General features: G+C 36.7%; 4 protein-coding genes and 1 long non-coding RNA gene across 6 annotated transcripts; 2 read left to right on the forward strand and 3 right to left on the reverse strand.

The window, feature by feature from the left end:
• The first annotated feature begins 522 nt into the window (after nt 1-522).
• Nucleotides 523-3823, forward strand: LOC106312170 (eukaryotic translation initiation factor 3 subunit B-like). The gene is made up of 10 exons (XM_013749581.1): nt 523-757; nt 847-1084; nt 1179-1325; nt 1485-1613; nt 1700-1828; nt 1933-2016; nt 2100-2224; nt 2305-3036; nt 3142-3250; nt 3325-3823. Exons 1-10 carry the CDS (start codon nt 648-650, stop codon nt 3664-3666), a joined length of 2145 nt encoding a protein of 714 aa, XP_013605035.1. The 5' UTR covers nt 523-647; the 3' UTR covers nt 3667-3823.
• A 654-nt stretch (nt 3824-4477) lies between these two features.
• On the reverse strand, nt 4478-6041 carry LOC106309663 (ADP-ribosylation factor 1). Its single transcript, XM_013746743.1, has 8 exons — nt 5809-6041; nt 5681-5719; nt 5541-5603; nt 5441-5459; nt 5261-5372; nt 5080-5127; nt 4798-4928; nt 4478-4702 (listed from the first exon to the last, which is right to left on the reverse strand). Exons 1-8 carry the CDS (start codon nt 5909-5911, stop codon nt 4669-4671), a joined length of 549 nt encoding a protein of 182 aa, XP_013602197.1. The 5' UTR covers nt 5912-6041; the 3' UTR covers nt 4478-4668.
• Nucleotides 6042-6981: 940 nt separating this feature from the next.
• On the forward strand, nt 6982-8411 carry LOC106310640. Of its 2 annotated transcripts, none has more exons than XM_013747863.1 (5): nt 6982-7253; nt 7408-7486; nt 7599-7657; nt 7751-7902; nt 7993-8411. In XM_013747863.1, the coding sequence occupies exons 1-4, from the start codon at nt 7015-7017 to the stop codon at nt 7875-7877; spliced, it is 504 nt and encodes a 167-aa protein (XP_013603317.1). In that variant the 5' UTR covers nt 6982-7014; the 3' UTR covers nt 7878-7902; nt 7993-8411. The 2 variants fall into 2 exon arrangements, with proteins under 2 accessions (XP_013603317.1, XP_013603318.1); XM_013747864.1 differs by having other exon boundaries at nt 7998-8411.
• Nucleotides 8412-9525: 1114 nt separating this feature from the next.
• LOC106310047 lies at nt 9526-10524 on the reverse strand. The gene is made up of 2 exons (XR_001263673.1): nt 10418-10524; nt 9526-9862 (listed from the first exon to the last, which is right to left on the reverse strand). It is a non-coding gene; the product is annotated as an uncharacterized LOC106310047 (long non-coding RNA).
• Nucleotides 10525-12171: 1647 nt separating this feature from the next.
• Nucleotides 12172-12719, reverse strand: LOC106310948 (protein GLUTAMINE DUMPER 4). Its single transcript, XM_013748176.1, has one exon. It carries the CDS (start codon nt 12662-12664, stop codon nt 12212-12214), a length of 453 nt encoding a protein of 150 aa, XP_013603630.1. The 5' UTR covers nt 12665-12719; the 3' UTR covers nt 12172-12211.
• Nucleotides 12720-16045: the final 3326 nt, after the last annotated feature.

Raw genomic sequence — 16045 nt, forward strand, 5'->3', positions numbered from 1 at the left:
AGATAATAATTGTTTAAAAAATTATATGTAAATATATAATCTCATCAAAATTAATTATAAATTAATAATTTATATATATAATATTTTTTATAAGTAAAAACCTATTATTGTATTGTTTGTTTTATATTCACGTTGGACTTATCTTTATATTTTGTTAACACTTAATATATTTTTGATAAGATTTAGTAATATTATATCTAAAACCATATTTAAATTCTATACAATATATATTATATACACCAAATAATAAAATAATTAATATAAACGTTAAATTTCAAACAATTAATTTCTATACACTAAAACAAATATTTTTCTTATGTTATAATAAATATATTTTAAAATAAAAAATGAAATTTTTATAAATTTATATCTTTATAAATTAATAAAATTTCAAGGTTCCAACGTTATTAATCTATAGAGTTCTACTGTAGGTCCAAACTAATTACAGGCTCCACACTAATCGGGCCGTAACAATAATGGGCCTTAGAATAAGTAGGTCCAAAATATTCCTACCCCAAAAAAAAAAAAAAAAAAAAGCAGGAACTGAAAACCCTAGGCACTCCCTCTCCTCCTCAGCTCCAAACTCTTCAACCGCTTCCCAAACAATCCATTACCGACAAGAATCTTCGATCTAAGCTTTTGAAATCATGGCGGAATTGGATATCGACACCCGCGCGGCTAAGCTAGGGATCGATTGGTCTCAGGTTAACCTCGATTCAATTCAACTCCCTCCTGGAGAAAACTTCGGGATCGAGAGGTGAGTTTTTTTTCTTCTCTCTCTCTATTAGATCTGTAGAAATGAGATGTGATGGGAACTATGGAACTGATTCTGCTTTTTTTCTTAAGTGATGATGAAGGTGTTTACCACGACGACCAGCTAGAGTTCGACACTGGGTTCGGTAACATAATCGTGGTTGATAACCTCCCCGTTGTTCCGAAGACCAAGTTCGAGAAGCTCGAGAATGTACTGAAGAAGATTTACAGCCAGCTGGGCGTTATCAAGGAGAAAGGACTGTGGATGCCTGTTGATCCCAACACGGGGATGACATTGGGCTACTGTTTCATTGAGTTCAATACTCCTCAGGTTTACTTTCTTGTCTTAATGAGAAGAGAACATGTGTTTTTGTAAGAGTTTGTGTTAATGTGTTGGGGGTTGTTTTTTTTTTTTTTTTTTGCAGGAAGCTCAAAACGCTAAGGAGAAGACTCATGGCTACAAGTTGGACAAGTCTCATATCTTTGCTGTCAACATGTTCGATGATTTTGACAGGCTCATGAATGTCAAGGAGGAGTGGGAGGCTCCTCAGACCAAGCCTTATGTCCCTGGGGTATGTCTGCTTTCCATCAGGCTGTGTTTTCTAGTTAGCATGTACCTTGAAGACTTGTCTTGAATATTCTCTTGTTGATTTGGTGAAATGAGTTTGATTGCATAACACTAGTTGCATGTACGTTTTTGTATTCACTGCTTGTTCTCGTTACGATTTCAGGAAAACTTGCAAAAGTGGCTTACGGATGAGAAAGCAAGGGATCAGCTAGTCACGCGCTCTGGCCCTGATACTGAAGTTTTCTGGAATGATGCTAGGCAGAAGAATACTGAACTCGTTCATAAGCGTCCGGTAAGTTACTTGCATCTTCCTTTGTACATATGTTTAATGTAACCATTAATTAAATATATATATATGATGTTCTCTTCCTATTGCAGTACTGGACAGAGAGCTATGTGCAGTGGTCTCCTCTAGGTACGTACCTCGTGACACTTCACAAGCAAGGGGCAGCCGTTTGGGGTGGCGCTGATACCTTCACTCGTCTCATGCGTTATCAGCATAATATGGTTCGTTTGTTCGTTGTCTTTCCTCTTGATTGTCACTCAGCTTTTATTTTTTCCTTTGTTGTCCTGAAGTTTGACTTTTTTTTTTTTGGTTGGATCCATTGTAGGTGAAACTAGTTGATTTCTCTCCGGGTGAGAAATACCTGGTAACTTACCATAGCCAGGAACCAAATAACCCACGAGATGCAAGTGTAAGTCCATCTTTGCTTCTGTTCCCTTCCTATTTTTTTTTATTTTCTTATGCAAAGGATTCTGATTTCTATTCGACTTACAGAAAGTAGAGATAAAGGTCTTTGATGTGAGAACGGGGAGGATGATGAGAGATTTTAAGGGTAGTGCTGATGAGTTTTCAATTGGAGGACCTGGTGGTGTTGCTGGTGCTTCTTGGCCTGTTTTCAGGTAAATTTCCTTAACTGCTTTTAAGTTTCCTAAAAATGCGTACTCTACATCTGTTGATATATTGTATACCTTTTCTGCAGATGGGCTGGTGGAAAAGACGACAAATACTTCGCCAAGCTCAGCAAAAACACGATATCCGTCTACGAGACCGAGACATTCGGCCTAATTGACAAGAAATCCATTAAGGTTGATAATGTCGTGGACGTCTGTTGGTCTCCTACCGACTCCATCCTCTCACTCTTTGTTCCTGAACAAGGTGGTGGCAACCAGCCTGCCAAGGTAGCTCTTGTCCAAATCCCTAGCAAGGTGGAGCTGAGGCAGAAGAATCTCTTTAGCGTGAGCGACTGCAAGATGTACTGGCAGAGCAGCGGAGAGTATCTCGCAGTCAAGGTTGATCGATACACAAAGACGAAGAAGAGCACGTACTCCGGCTTCGAGCTTTTCCGCATCAAGGAAAGGGATATCCCAATCGAGGTTCTTGAGCTGGACAACAAGAACGACAAGATCATCGCTTTCGCGTGGGAGCCTAAGGGTCACAGGTTTGCCGTGATCCATGGTGACCAGCCAAGGCCAGATGTCAGTTTCTACACGATGAAGACCACACAGCACGGTGGAAGGGTTACAAAGCTGGGTACTCTGAAGGCCAAACAAGCCAATGCCCTCTTCTGGTCGCCCACGGGGAAGTACATCATTCTCGCTGGGTTGAAGAATTTCAACGGCCAGCTTGAGTTTTTCAACGTGGATGAGCTCGAGACGATGGCCACAACTGAGCACTTCATGGCCACGGATATTGAATGGGACCCAACCGGAAGGTATTGTCTCTTAAAAACTAAACCGGTCATTGATGGTTTTCTCTTTGTTTCAATTGGAGACAAAAGTGATGTTGTTAACAATGGTTTTCTCTTTTACTTTGATAGGTATGTTGCAACGGCAGTGACATCAGTCCATGAGATGGAGAATGGGTTCACCATCTGGTCGTTCAATGGAAAATTGCTTTACAGGAATCTGAAGGATCATTTCTTCCAGGTATGTAACAAAAACATAACTTGGTCTCACCATGTCTAAATACATAATACTGTAAATTTTCTATGGTTGTATAGTTAGCATGGCGCCCAAGACCTCCATCATTCTTATCTCCGGAGAAGGAAGAAGAGATAGCGAAGAATCTGAAGAAGTACAGCAAGAAGTACGAGTTAGAGGATCAGGACGTTTCGCTGCTGTTGAGTGAACAAGACAGAGAGAAGAGGAAGGCGTTGAAGGAAGAATGGGAGAAATGGGTGAAGCAGTGGAAGTCGCTACACGAAGAGGAGAAACTTGCGAGGCAAAGCCTCAGGGATGGAGAAGTCAGTGATGAGGAAGAAGAAGAGGATGAAGCCAAAGAAGTTAAAGAAGTTGAGTTCGAGGATGTTATTGAAGTCACTGAAGAAGTCGTCCAAGAATGAAGAAGTGGCTTCTCGTTATTTACTTGTCCTTTGGATCTCTCTTTAGACATCATCAAACTGTTCTTTTCGTTATTGTCTTCTGTTCTTTGAAGTTTTAAGAGAATTTTCAATTTTGGTTCCCGAGGATATTATGTTTCTTTATCCAGTGTTTGAATTATATGTCGGAGCACTTTAATAAATCGATCGTATCTTAAATCCAAAATCACTTTGGTTATGTCCCACGAGCAACTCTTGAACGTGCTTTTGGGATCACAAACATCCTCATCACTGCTTAACATTCCATCTCATGGGACATCTTGATGGTACTTTTCTTCTCATATCAAACTGGGTCTATCGAATTCTTGCCCAAAACCTCTTTTCCGCTCATCATTTCAAATAGGAGGGCACCACGCCTGATTCGAAGAACTAAGTAACTTACTAAATTTCAGCCCTCAACTTACTGGGTTGTTTCACAACACCAAAGAAGCTCTTGCGATCCAAGCTTTTGATCATGAGCTACAGACAAATTCAAGTTTACTGCTATAAGCTGAAATCTCTGGCTGATCTGCTCTCCAATATTGATGCGCCAGTCAACAAAAGAACACTTGTCATGAAAATTACATCGGTGTTATCTAACACAAATTCATTTTCAAGCTTTTCCAGTGCTAAATCAATGCTAGAGATGAAGTTCGTCCCAAAAAGATAAACAAGAATAATCACAAAGAGCTTATTAATCCAAAGACTGTCAAAATATCACTTGGACCCTTGTTAGTATTTCTTATCGGTTCATATTTCAATTTCATGTTCAAAGGCGATGTTCTCTTTATGGGTATCAATCACAAATTCGTGTAAGGTTTTATATATCTTCTCTCAAAAGGAAAAGAATAATAATAAGTAAACATGTCATTGATATTTAACTCTTTAAATGAAGAACTAAGTAACTTACTAAACAACCCAGTAAGTAAAGAAGAGAAGATACAATGTAATGTCCAGGGGATGACGAGACAGTGTATGAAGATGATTCTAGCCACTTCCCGACTTCAATGTATTACTCAACCTGAAGATCAAAGATAGAAAAAGCAAGATGAATATTTGAGAACCAATCAAAAACGCAAAAAGTTTGTTTTGTAGCATACAAACTGTGGGGCATACCAGTCCAATCCTTCGAAAAGGCCCTCGCCTTTAACAGCACAGGTTTTGAAGATAGCCCACTGACGACTCTTGATCTTATGCAACTCCAAGGCTTCAGTCACAGCGGCATCATCAAGTGCACCAGGAAGATCCTGTTCAGTTGGTTTTAAGGAAACTCAGAACAAAGTTTTGTACGCATTTAGCAAAAACAAACTAAACAGGAGGAGGAAAAAGAATCTTCAATACAACTTTCAGATGAAGCAGGCAAGAAGGGCTACAACAATTTAAGATACTACTACTAACCTGCTTGTTTGCAAAAATGAGAACAACCGCACCTTTCAATTCCTCTTCCTACAAAACCAGTTCCAAAAGTTAGATGCTGACAGTTGAAGAGTAAGCTTTGATGCAGCTGCTGTCTATAACAATTCCTAAGAAAATGATTCAACAGAACAGAATAGAAAGGAGGAATCCTTGAGCAGTAGACCTCCAAAATGGCATGGAACTCCTCTTTAGCGAGCCCGATTCGATCTGTATCGCTCGAGTCAACAACGTAGATCACTGCTTGTGTATTCGGAAAATAGCATCGCCAGTATGGCCTGTCACAAACAACAAAATTAGAAAGCACACACAAAGGAAACAAGTACAATCTTGATTCAAAGTCTACCTGATGCTCGTTTGTCCACCTGCCACAAGAAACAAATTTGATTAATTTAAAAAATGTGGAAACTTTACTCAAATCAATCTGATATGCTAAGTAAGCCTACCTAAATCCCAGACCTGAAACTTGATATTGTTGTACTGCACTGTCTCCACGTTGAATCCAATAGCTAACAACACATCGCCAAATTAAAAACAAAATTAAATCAAAATCGCATCAGCTAGATCTAGAGATCAATTTACATACTAGGAATCGTGGAGACCACTTCCCCCATCTGAAGCCGATCTGTAATCCATAAAAAAAAAATCAAATTCATAAAGAATCAAAAACGAATTGGTTGAGATGGAGAGTGGGGGGGGGAGTGATGATTTTACAGAGGATAGTGGTTTTGCCAGCATTGTCGAGACCGAGGACGAGGATACGAGCTTCTTTGTTGCCAAACACTGAAGAGAACATCCGCGTGAACAGGATCCCCATCTTCTTCTTCTTCTTCTCCGGTTCAGATCAGATCAAAGGATCGAAAGAGAGAATCTTCTTCTTCTTCTCCAGGACCATTCGACCTTCTCTTCTTTGAGAGTTGGAGAAATTTTCAGTTATTTTTCGTCTTTTGATGCCTCTGATGCAAACAGAGTCTTTCCTTGGGCCCAAATATATATGTATATAATAAGTCCATGCTATAGTTTCTAAGCCCATCGTGTATAATGAGCGCTTTTAGTAAAAATTGAAGATTCCGACAGAAAGCCATTATACCAAAATAAAAAGGTTGAAAACAAAATAAAGAAAAGAAAAACTGATCAAGGATAACGCAAAACTTAAACTATAGACATTTTGTATGGAGTGCACTTCACTTCAAAATCTCTTTGCATTAATAAAAGAGAATAAATTGGTCATGTTTATCAGAGATATCATCAAATTAAGGCAAAGCAAGCAAATGGGACAAGTACTCACGATGATCTTTTGTATTGCCATTTGTACCATACAATGTGTTGAAATTCTTAGTTCGGAAAATGAATTTGATGTTAATTCATAACAAGAGTTATTTTATCAACTCAAAATAATCTACGAATACAGCTAATAATAAGGCTGCGCTATGTACAAATTAGCTTTGGACTATCAAAATCAGCACAAAGATAAGGGAAATAAATTACACAAGTTCACGTAAATATATGAAAGTAACACATAAATACATAAGAGACAAATTATAAGGATGGTATTATATTAATAATCATATGACGATAGTTTTAATATTTTATCAAAATTGACACGTATGTGAGGGTTATACGTGCATGCATACTGAACCAAGTAAAAATCATATCTGAAAATTGTACATCTATCTATCTATCTAAAGTACTCTTTACTCTCTCCGGGACGCGCCACCTCAGCGCCACGTCAGAAAGTCGGATTTTGCGGACTCGACACGTGTCTCGCCTATACTAAACGTTGCGCTTCATTAAAATTGTTTCTGATGGGCTTCTAAATATTAGATTTTGGCCCACTGATGATCACTTTGTTTTCTTCACCTTGACGGGAAAGAACCTTTTCCACCGTCGTAAAGCTTATGTCGCCTTCCTTCACCAACGATGAAGGTCCTTCCCGGTGCCATCCATTTTCACCGGCGAATGATTGATGCAAGCCTCTGTCTGCGTCGATTCGCTTCCAACTCTTCTCATACGTTTCGAGATTGGCAACGTGACGTAACTCCCGTCCATTCAATCACTGTCATTAAAGTTTTAATTGCCTCCATCTACCCACTCCTTCGACGATTTCACTTTCAGTACATCCCTTTCCTTCAAGTCGGTGCATCTGCAGCTATATATAGGTGTGTTTCCATCCATCAAAACCATCACTTTCTTACTCACAATCTTATCAAACAGATAAACTTTTGCAGAGTAGAATGGCGAACTCCTTTCTCCTCCTTGCTAACTTAAAAACTGATTGTTGTAGCACAAAAACTGAAGTTCGTTTTCTTATAGATGTACTTGGCAGACAAAATCTCAGAAACATGGGGCAGAGCATGATACAGAGGAACTGGAAAGTCTCAAGCATCATAGGGTAAGCGTTCTTAGCGAAGGGGAAACGCTTTTACCATTGTTGCATTAAGCATGTTGTACTTTCTCTCGCAAATTATTTTTAACTTTTGGAAATTTTGCTATATGTCTCTTAGATTGAACTTAAGAGGTTATGCCTTATGTGTGAGCGGATAGTCAAGAGCGAGAAGTTAAAGTAAGTTAATACTTACTACCCTTTAGATCTTCTTTTTTTTTTAAGCAAAAAAAGCAAATGGGCACTTGACATTTTACTGGTTTATATTTTCAGCGAAAGTTGGCTATTTCCTCACATGGGATACTTGCTGCCAGAACAGTTCACGCTGCATGTTGATTACCGGTCCGTGATCCATTTTCTCTTCCCGAAGTTTCGTCGGACTCATCTACAAGATCAATAAAAGGTTATCCAGATAGTCATAAGAGGTAATGACTTCGTTAATGTTTTCTTCTCTGACCCTCAACTTAGTTATTGGTCTTAACTATTGTGCTGCATGGACAATATGGATTCTATAGCTCAGGCTTAGAAAGCTCATAGGGTGAAGGAGAGGAAGCTTTGAGAGAGTGATAAAAATGTGGAATCTCTATGCCTGATTTCTAACAAAGAAATCAAAATTCAGAGCAAGATGGTACCATTTTCTGCCCAAATCTTAATCCACATCCTATAGATACTACCTATGTATGGGCTAAAGTTGTACCTAGATGCCCCATCAGAGATCGACGCAGTCACTTGGTCCAAGTGAAACTGACATCACTTGCTGACTGATTTGCTCAGTTATGGTCAGTGTGGTTCAGACATGGAAGAGACATTTAGGTGGAGTATCATACAGTGTCATTTTATGACTACATCACTACGTTTGTTATGCTGCCTCTTTGTGTTCGTTCTTGACACATCGACAATATTTCCTTTGTTATGTAAATATAATCTTTTGGTGTTGAAAAACTTATAATATTTGTCAACAATCTCTTCTTCTTTAATTACAGCTGAACTGAACTAAAAAGATTATGTACACACTCTCACTCATGGAAGCCAATTCAAAAGCATCAAAACTTACGATTAGAAAGAAAATTTAGACAAGTTTGATGACCTCGAAATTCTCAAATATCTAATTGTGTGAATGCTTTGATGAATCCAAATAACAAAAAAAACATAGGCATATTTCAAAATAAAGAAAGGTTTAATCGCTAATTCTCTTCCTTGAATTATACAAAATGGATAACCTAAAAGTAATATATAAAAATGTTCAGATTCTGAAAAAGACAGACTTCGTCCTGATTACCCAAAGACCCAACTATACAATACCAGAGAAGAGGCAGAAATAAGAAAAATGCCCCTAAATTTAATCACCAAATCAAAACACAATAATGTCATAAGAATCAGTATTTAATGGAAAACGACGTAATTAGTTCAAACAAAAACTTAGAATACATACAAAAAATTAAGGAACATTCAATTGTTATCCCTGAACTGAAGCTAATTAAACGGAACTCTACACATCTACAACAAAAACTATATAACAAAATTGCTCAACATCCTATAGCTTCATACACACAAGTACACCTTAATGATAAAAACCAACAAATAAACATCATAAACCACAAAAGACAACATTCTGCGGAAACAAACATAGAGTAATATATTTAAGACTCAAACAAACATGTATAATTTTAAATAGTAATGATCACTATTAAATTTGTATGTAGTCTACCTAACTGAAATATATTCTCAAGTAGAATGGATCAAACTTTACACTACTTATTACTAATAATTTCGCTAAACCATCGAGTAATTTTAAAAAAAAAAAATTATAATTATTACTATAGTTAAACTAAAACAAACATTAAATAAAGCAAAATAATAATCATCTATAACTTTTTCAGTAATTAAATAAATTTACGATTTTTAAAATAAATAGATAAATTATTGTAATAATAAACAAGAAAAAATTGATTATAATTTCTGAACTAAACATTTTAAATATATTTATTTTATTTTTCATTTGTTTACCCGTCCGACCTGCCCTAGTAGAATATATAAAAAATTTAATCTTTTTTTTTTGTAAAAAGTTAAATATTATACCAAGTTTTTCAATTTTTTATAGAAGATACAGAGGGAGACTATTAACAGCGTGCAATAATGAAACCTAAACAGAACATCTAACAACAACAATGACCTAAACAAGAAGAACGGTGAACCAAGTTCTAAGCCGAGCACCAGCAAAACAGTGAAGGACCCAAGGAGAAGCAAGAGCGGAATGGGAACATAGTTGCCACGAGCATACTTGAGAGAAAGGCGACCTCAAACCTTGAAACACACAGCGCCTACAACTTCTGAGCCACCACAAAGGAATCGCAATCTCGGACCCGCAAGCTTATCCAACATCACCTAACCGGCAGCACGAGAAGGAGTCCGCAGCCGACGATGCCATCGTTCGAAGAGGTTAGCTGAAGATTTCTGCCTCCAACCCACCTAACCGGGACCGTTTACAACCCTTTAACCCAAGGCCCATATAAAGCAATGGGACCGGAAGGGCACACCTCCTCTGGAATAGACAACCGTCAGACAAGGAATTAGGCCGATAGCCAAACTGAAACCAAGCTTCGAACAGAGAAACCGATTCGCTCCCACTTCAGTCACTGCCACTGCAAGATGAAAACACATGAGAGAGAGAGAGAGCCCGCAGCGAGGAGCACCACACCGGACCCACTCCGATTTTGAGGAGTAGAGACTAATCTCACGCGCCAAGACGAACTTGACACAGCAAGAGAGCACAACACCAACACGCACCGCCACAAGAGCTTGCTACAAGGCAAGCCGACAACCAACCCTGAACAAGACCATACACGCTTCCTATGTAGACCCCAGAGCAACTCGAAGAGGAGCAGAAGAAACCCGAGATCCACGGACCACATGATCCAACCCCAACAGAGCAACCGTCACCACACAGAGGAGACGAACCCTAAAAAGATTGTTCGAAGACTCACGCACCGCCAAACTCGACTAAACCCAGCCGAGAAGAAGAAAATCTCTCTGGTCAGATATTTCTAGGCGAGCCCGAGAAACTGAGACGACGAGGAAGAAGCCATCCTCTAACCTCATCACAACGTCATACACAGCTCAGATCTGCCATTGAAACCGCCAGATCTGGAACCAGAGAGGATTCCGGCTGAGCTCAGCCTCCGACGAGAAAAAAGGATAGGAGAGAGGATATGAGAACACGAAGATAGACTGGAGAAGCAGAGCAGAAGAGGGAAGAGGGGAGAGGCTCCAGTGACCGCCTAAAGGACACACCGGTCGCCGGGAAACAACGAAAACCCTAGGCGGCTGAACTTTGGTAGAGAGAAGAGAGAGGATAAGAGATAAGAGATAAGAGATAGGATAATTGCGAACGTTAAGTTCTTCAATTTTTTTTATCACATATGCGAACGTTAAGTTCTTCAAAAACAAAATTTAATCTTGTTTCTGTTAGTCTAAAACATTGATGAACTATTAACCTAATCACTCGATAAATGAGCTGATCTATTGTGGAGTAGAGCCGTAAACTGGGTTAGCCCATATCCATTAGCCCATATCCATTTGTCCATTTATTGTTTGCGGTCAGAAAGTAACAATGTCCATTAAGAACCATGTCCATTAAGGACCAGACCCACTAACACCCGTATTTACATGGACTGCCATGGAGTCCATAATATATCATATAAGGAAAGTTTAAATTTTGCGGTTTTGGCGGAAAAAAATCAATTTTGCGGTTGTGGCGGAGAAAATCAATTTTTCGGTTTTAGCAAAAAAACCAGATTTTTTCGATTTTGGCGAGAAACCCCGATTTTGAGGTTTTAACGGGAAAGCTCGATTTTTGTGGTTTTAGCGGGAAAACTCGATTTTGCGGTTTTGGCGGGAAAACTCGATTTTCCGGTTTTGGTGGAAAAACTCGATTTCCGGTTTTGGCGGAAAAATCAATTTTTGGTTTTGGCGGAAAAAAATCAATTTTTGGTTTTGGCGGGAAAGCTCGATTTTACGATTTTGGCAAGAAACCTCGATTTTGCGGTTTTGGCGAAAAATTGATTTTGCGGTTTTAGTTGGAATACTTGATTTCATGGTTTTGACAAAAAAAACTTAATATTAAGATTTTAGCGGAAAAAATCGATTTTTCGATTTTGGCGGGAAAACTCGAATTTTAGAAACATAAGCTTTTTGTGACCATTGGACCGTCTATGTCCACATAGTCCAAATCCATTAACGCACATTACCTATTGGTCATGTGATTCTTGTCCATTTATAATCTGCATGGACAAATGGGTGTCGCCAAATTAAACTCATTTATATTTGGACATGGACAACCAATGGTCAGCCTGACCATTTGACAGATATATTGCGGAGGAGGGGGGATAAATTATGTTTCCACTGAAACGTTGTTAGCTTTGCATATGTGATCATTAGTGTTTGTAATATTATAATATGATTAATTGTAGTATCTTTGCTAATTCTAAAATGAAGAAAAGAAAATATTTCCCCGGTCTGGTGATTGAAAATTACAAACAAACATTCTTTAATCGGAACCTAAAACCTTTTCTCAGAAAATTTACATTCCCGAGAGAAACAAAGGGAAATCTCCCAAGAAAATCCCCAAAAAGAAAGGCTTAAAAGAAAATAAGTAACAAATTTTATTATTTTTTTGAGCAAAAAGTAACAAAAAAACTAAAATACTAAAACTAAGAGATTTTTTTGTATGAAAGCTTAGTGACTCGTTGCTTCGTCATTTTGTTTGGTTTCCTCTCTCTTTGCAGCATCTCCCTCCTTGAAATTTACAATTTCACCCTCGTGACTACAAACACACTTGTTCCCAGCAGGCGTCGCAAGATACGTAGGCAAGTCATCTCCGGCCATTATAACAATATACTTCTCTTCGTACGCTGCCTTCTCTATGGACCGACTCTCTTTCTCTTCATCAACCCCTCTGCCGTTTCCTTCCCCGAAATCTTCACCTGAAGTTGCCAACTGCCAGTAAGAGCATGCCAGAATTAGTAAAGCAAAGGCGATGAGGCCTAACATTGCCGCAAGGCCGCCGAATAAATACGGCACCGGCGAGTGCCTCGGAGATTGTGGCAGTTGGTGATTCCCGAATGATTCTACAGATGTTGCATGCCTCGCTGCATCTAACGATGTTGGCTTAATGCTCAATGACCTCATTTTTTTCTTTGCTTGTACGTTTCTTCTGTTTTTCTTCGTTTTATTTTTAATTTTTTCTTCGTTTAATTTTTAATTTTTTCTTCTGAGTTTATAAGTAGAAAAAGAAGAAAGTTAAAGGATGCATGGCACAATGGGAGAGTTGAGATAATATATTTATAGGTCGGAAGTACCTGGGAAAAAGTAGCGAAGTGAGTCACTCCCAGCTAATTACTTGAATTTAGTAAATTAAAGCTTACTTATTTATTTGTTTTGGTCCCAAGTGGTTTATTACTTTAGTTTTGCCACATATGTATTTGCATGCAGTTTCAATCTTACTGATAAAAGGGTTATGTGGAGACTGTAGACATTATATGTCACGGTGCTTGTTTATCTAAAGATACCAACATAAACTAGCTAGGCTAACTTTCCGGTTGCGGTAGATATTTGACAAAGGCTCAATTCAGTTTGCCACCAGGATTGCTGATTATACGAAGTATTAATCATCACATGGCTAACAATGCAAACTAAACTAATGTATATCTAGCTATATGAAGTATATGTTATGCATCTTCAATTTAATGATATTATGTAGTTAACATCACGAGTTTCCTTCATCCAAAAACTGATGTAGATGTCACAGACCGTTTAAATATCTCATTTTAAGACCGTTTAAATATCTCGTTTTATCAATTAAAATATGACCGATCCAACCGTAATTTAACTAAAATTAGATTTTAATCTACGTTTTAAAACTGTAAGAATATTTTTTAACAAAATTTAATTTACAAAATCAATATTTTTAACATTTTTTGAAAAGTAGTGTTTTAACATTTTATTTTAGTGTATTTGAAAACTATATAATTATATTATTTGTATTTATATTATGAAAGTTATATAATATTATGTAATTTTGTTTTTTCATGATTTAATCCATTTTATTCTGAACTTTCAATAAAATTTCCGTAATTCGTTTGATTAATTGTGTGGTAAATACTGATTTGATAAAAAATTTAATTATAAAACTTACTTGATCTCAACTTATTGACTCTAACATTTTATTTGTTTGAAACTTATTTGATGCCAACTTAAACCAAACATAATCTCGCGTTATAATTATTAATTATATACTTTTAAGAATAAAAATAATCTAAGAATAAGAATCTAATATGAAAGTTTTATACTAAGTTTAAATGAATGCAATTTTTATGAAAATATAAATATAATAATTCATTAATTTTATTAGTTTTATATCAAACACATAAAATGTTAGAATCAATAAATTGACATCACATAAGTTTTATAATAAAAAATCGATAAAATAAGTTTTATAATAAAAAAAATTGATCAAATAAGTTTTATAATAAAAAATTGATCAAATAAGTATATTACACAATTAATCAAAAAAATTACAGACATTTTATTAAAATTTAATAACAAAACAGATTAAAAAATTATAACCAAAATTAAATAATATATTTTATAACTTTCATATTTAATATAAATAAAATAATATAATTATAGTTTTCAAATACACTAAAATAAAAATGTTAATATACTACTTATCAAAATTTTATAAAACATATTGATTTTATCAATTAGATTTTTTAAAAATATTTTTACGATTTTAAAACCCGGGTCAAAATTTAATTTTAGTTAAGTTACCGTCAAGTATGTCATATTTTAATTGATAAAACATGAGATTTGAATGGTCTGTGACATCCATATCACATTTTGGATGAATGAAATTAAACTCGTGATGTTAACTACATAACATCATTAAGTTGAGAGATGTTCCTATGCATAACATATAATTCTTGTAGTTGGGTAGACATTAGTTTAGTTTCCATGATTAGTCATGTGATGGTCAATATTTTATGACTTAGTTAGCAAATCATTTTTCCTAAATTAAAGCTTACTTATTTATTTGTTTTGGTCCCAAGTGGTTTATTACTTTAGTTTTGCCACATATATATTTGCATGCAGTTTCAATCTTACTGATAAAAGGGTTATGTGGAGACTGTAGAGTGTAGACATATATGTTACGGTGCTTGTTTATTTTAAGATACCAACATAAACTAGCTAGGCTAACTTTCCGGTTGCGGTAGATATTTGACAAAGGCTCAATTCAGTTTGCAACCATGGATGTCATGTTAGATCTTGAATATTCGTCAGATTTTGATCCTGTTGTAGTTGGATTTGTTCAAAGGTTTATTAGAGTTCGTAGGTTCTATTTCGAGTTATTGTGTGGCTAACCATGTCATCCGGTTGCACAGATCTAAACACATGATTATTGACATTATTCATTGAAGTCGTTCAACATTAGACTAATAATATAAATACAAAAATACTTTTGACAAACCTATAGTAATACTTATAAAAAGAGAAAGATATATTTTGTATACTTTTCTTCATATGAGAAACTCTCCAAACAATTTGAGATTTTTTTTGCTACGCATTCAATTATTTATAAAAAAAAAATAATCTAAAATTTAGTTAATATGTCAAAATATATTATGTAAATGAGGTATTTCGTTATAACTATACCAATACTGATGATTTTACTGTCTCTAATTTTCTGTTATTGGTAAAAAAATAATTTGGTTCTTATTTTCATATTCTCTGTTTTCGTTTTATGTGATCAGAGTTGGACTAGGTTTCGTTTTCGAGCTTAGTCAATTCTAATGGTATATACCTATAGGCTTTTTGTTGTAACAATTGTGAGAAGAAACCGATGCGGAAACAGATAAATAAAAACGATGTAACAACGACACAGAGATTTAACGTGGTTCACCAACTTGGCTACATCCACGGGCAAAGAGAGATCTTATTATTGGAGGCGATATTGAGTTTACAGAGTGCAAGTTTAGGGTTACTTCGAATACAAGATATATATAGTAACATCTCGCATCTAAAACCCTAGACTAAACGGACTCATGGGCTTAAGCCCACAATCAGATGTAACATCCATAATAACTTGATGCAACGCTCTTGATGCAACCGAGTCGGTATGATGTACATGATGTAACATCCATCGACTAGATGTAACATCCAGATTCAAGGCATATCAACAATTCTCCACCTTGACTTGAATCCTCTCAATAACAGATGTACCAGATGCACCTTCAAGTGCCAAATGTACCAGATGCGCTTCTCTGCGCTAGATGTACCATCGCTCTCTTTGCCTCAGATGTCCCTTCGGACCAGATGTGCTGCTTAGACGAACCGGACGCCATTTAACGGCCAGATGCTCAACTAGAGCCAGCCGTTCGTTATCAGCCAGATGTCCCAATAGACTAGACGTCCTTACGGACCAGATGTCCTTACAGACCAGATGCCCCGACGGGCCAGATGCCCCAACAGGCCAGATGCCCCAACGGGCCAGATGTCCTTGCGGACCAGATG

The sequence above is a fragment of the Brassica oleracea genome, chromosome C8 (genome assembly GCF_000695525.1).
Source record: "Brassica oleracea var. oleracea cultivar TO1000 chromosome C8, BOL, whole genome shotgun sequence".
In the NCBI taxonomy this organism is placed as follows: Eukaryota; Viridiplantae; Streptophyta; class Magnoliopsida; order Brassicales; family Brassicaceae; genus Brassica; species Brassica oleracea.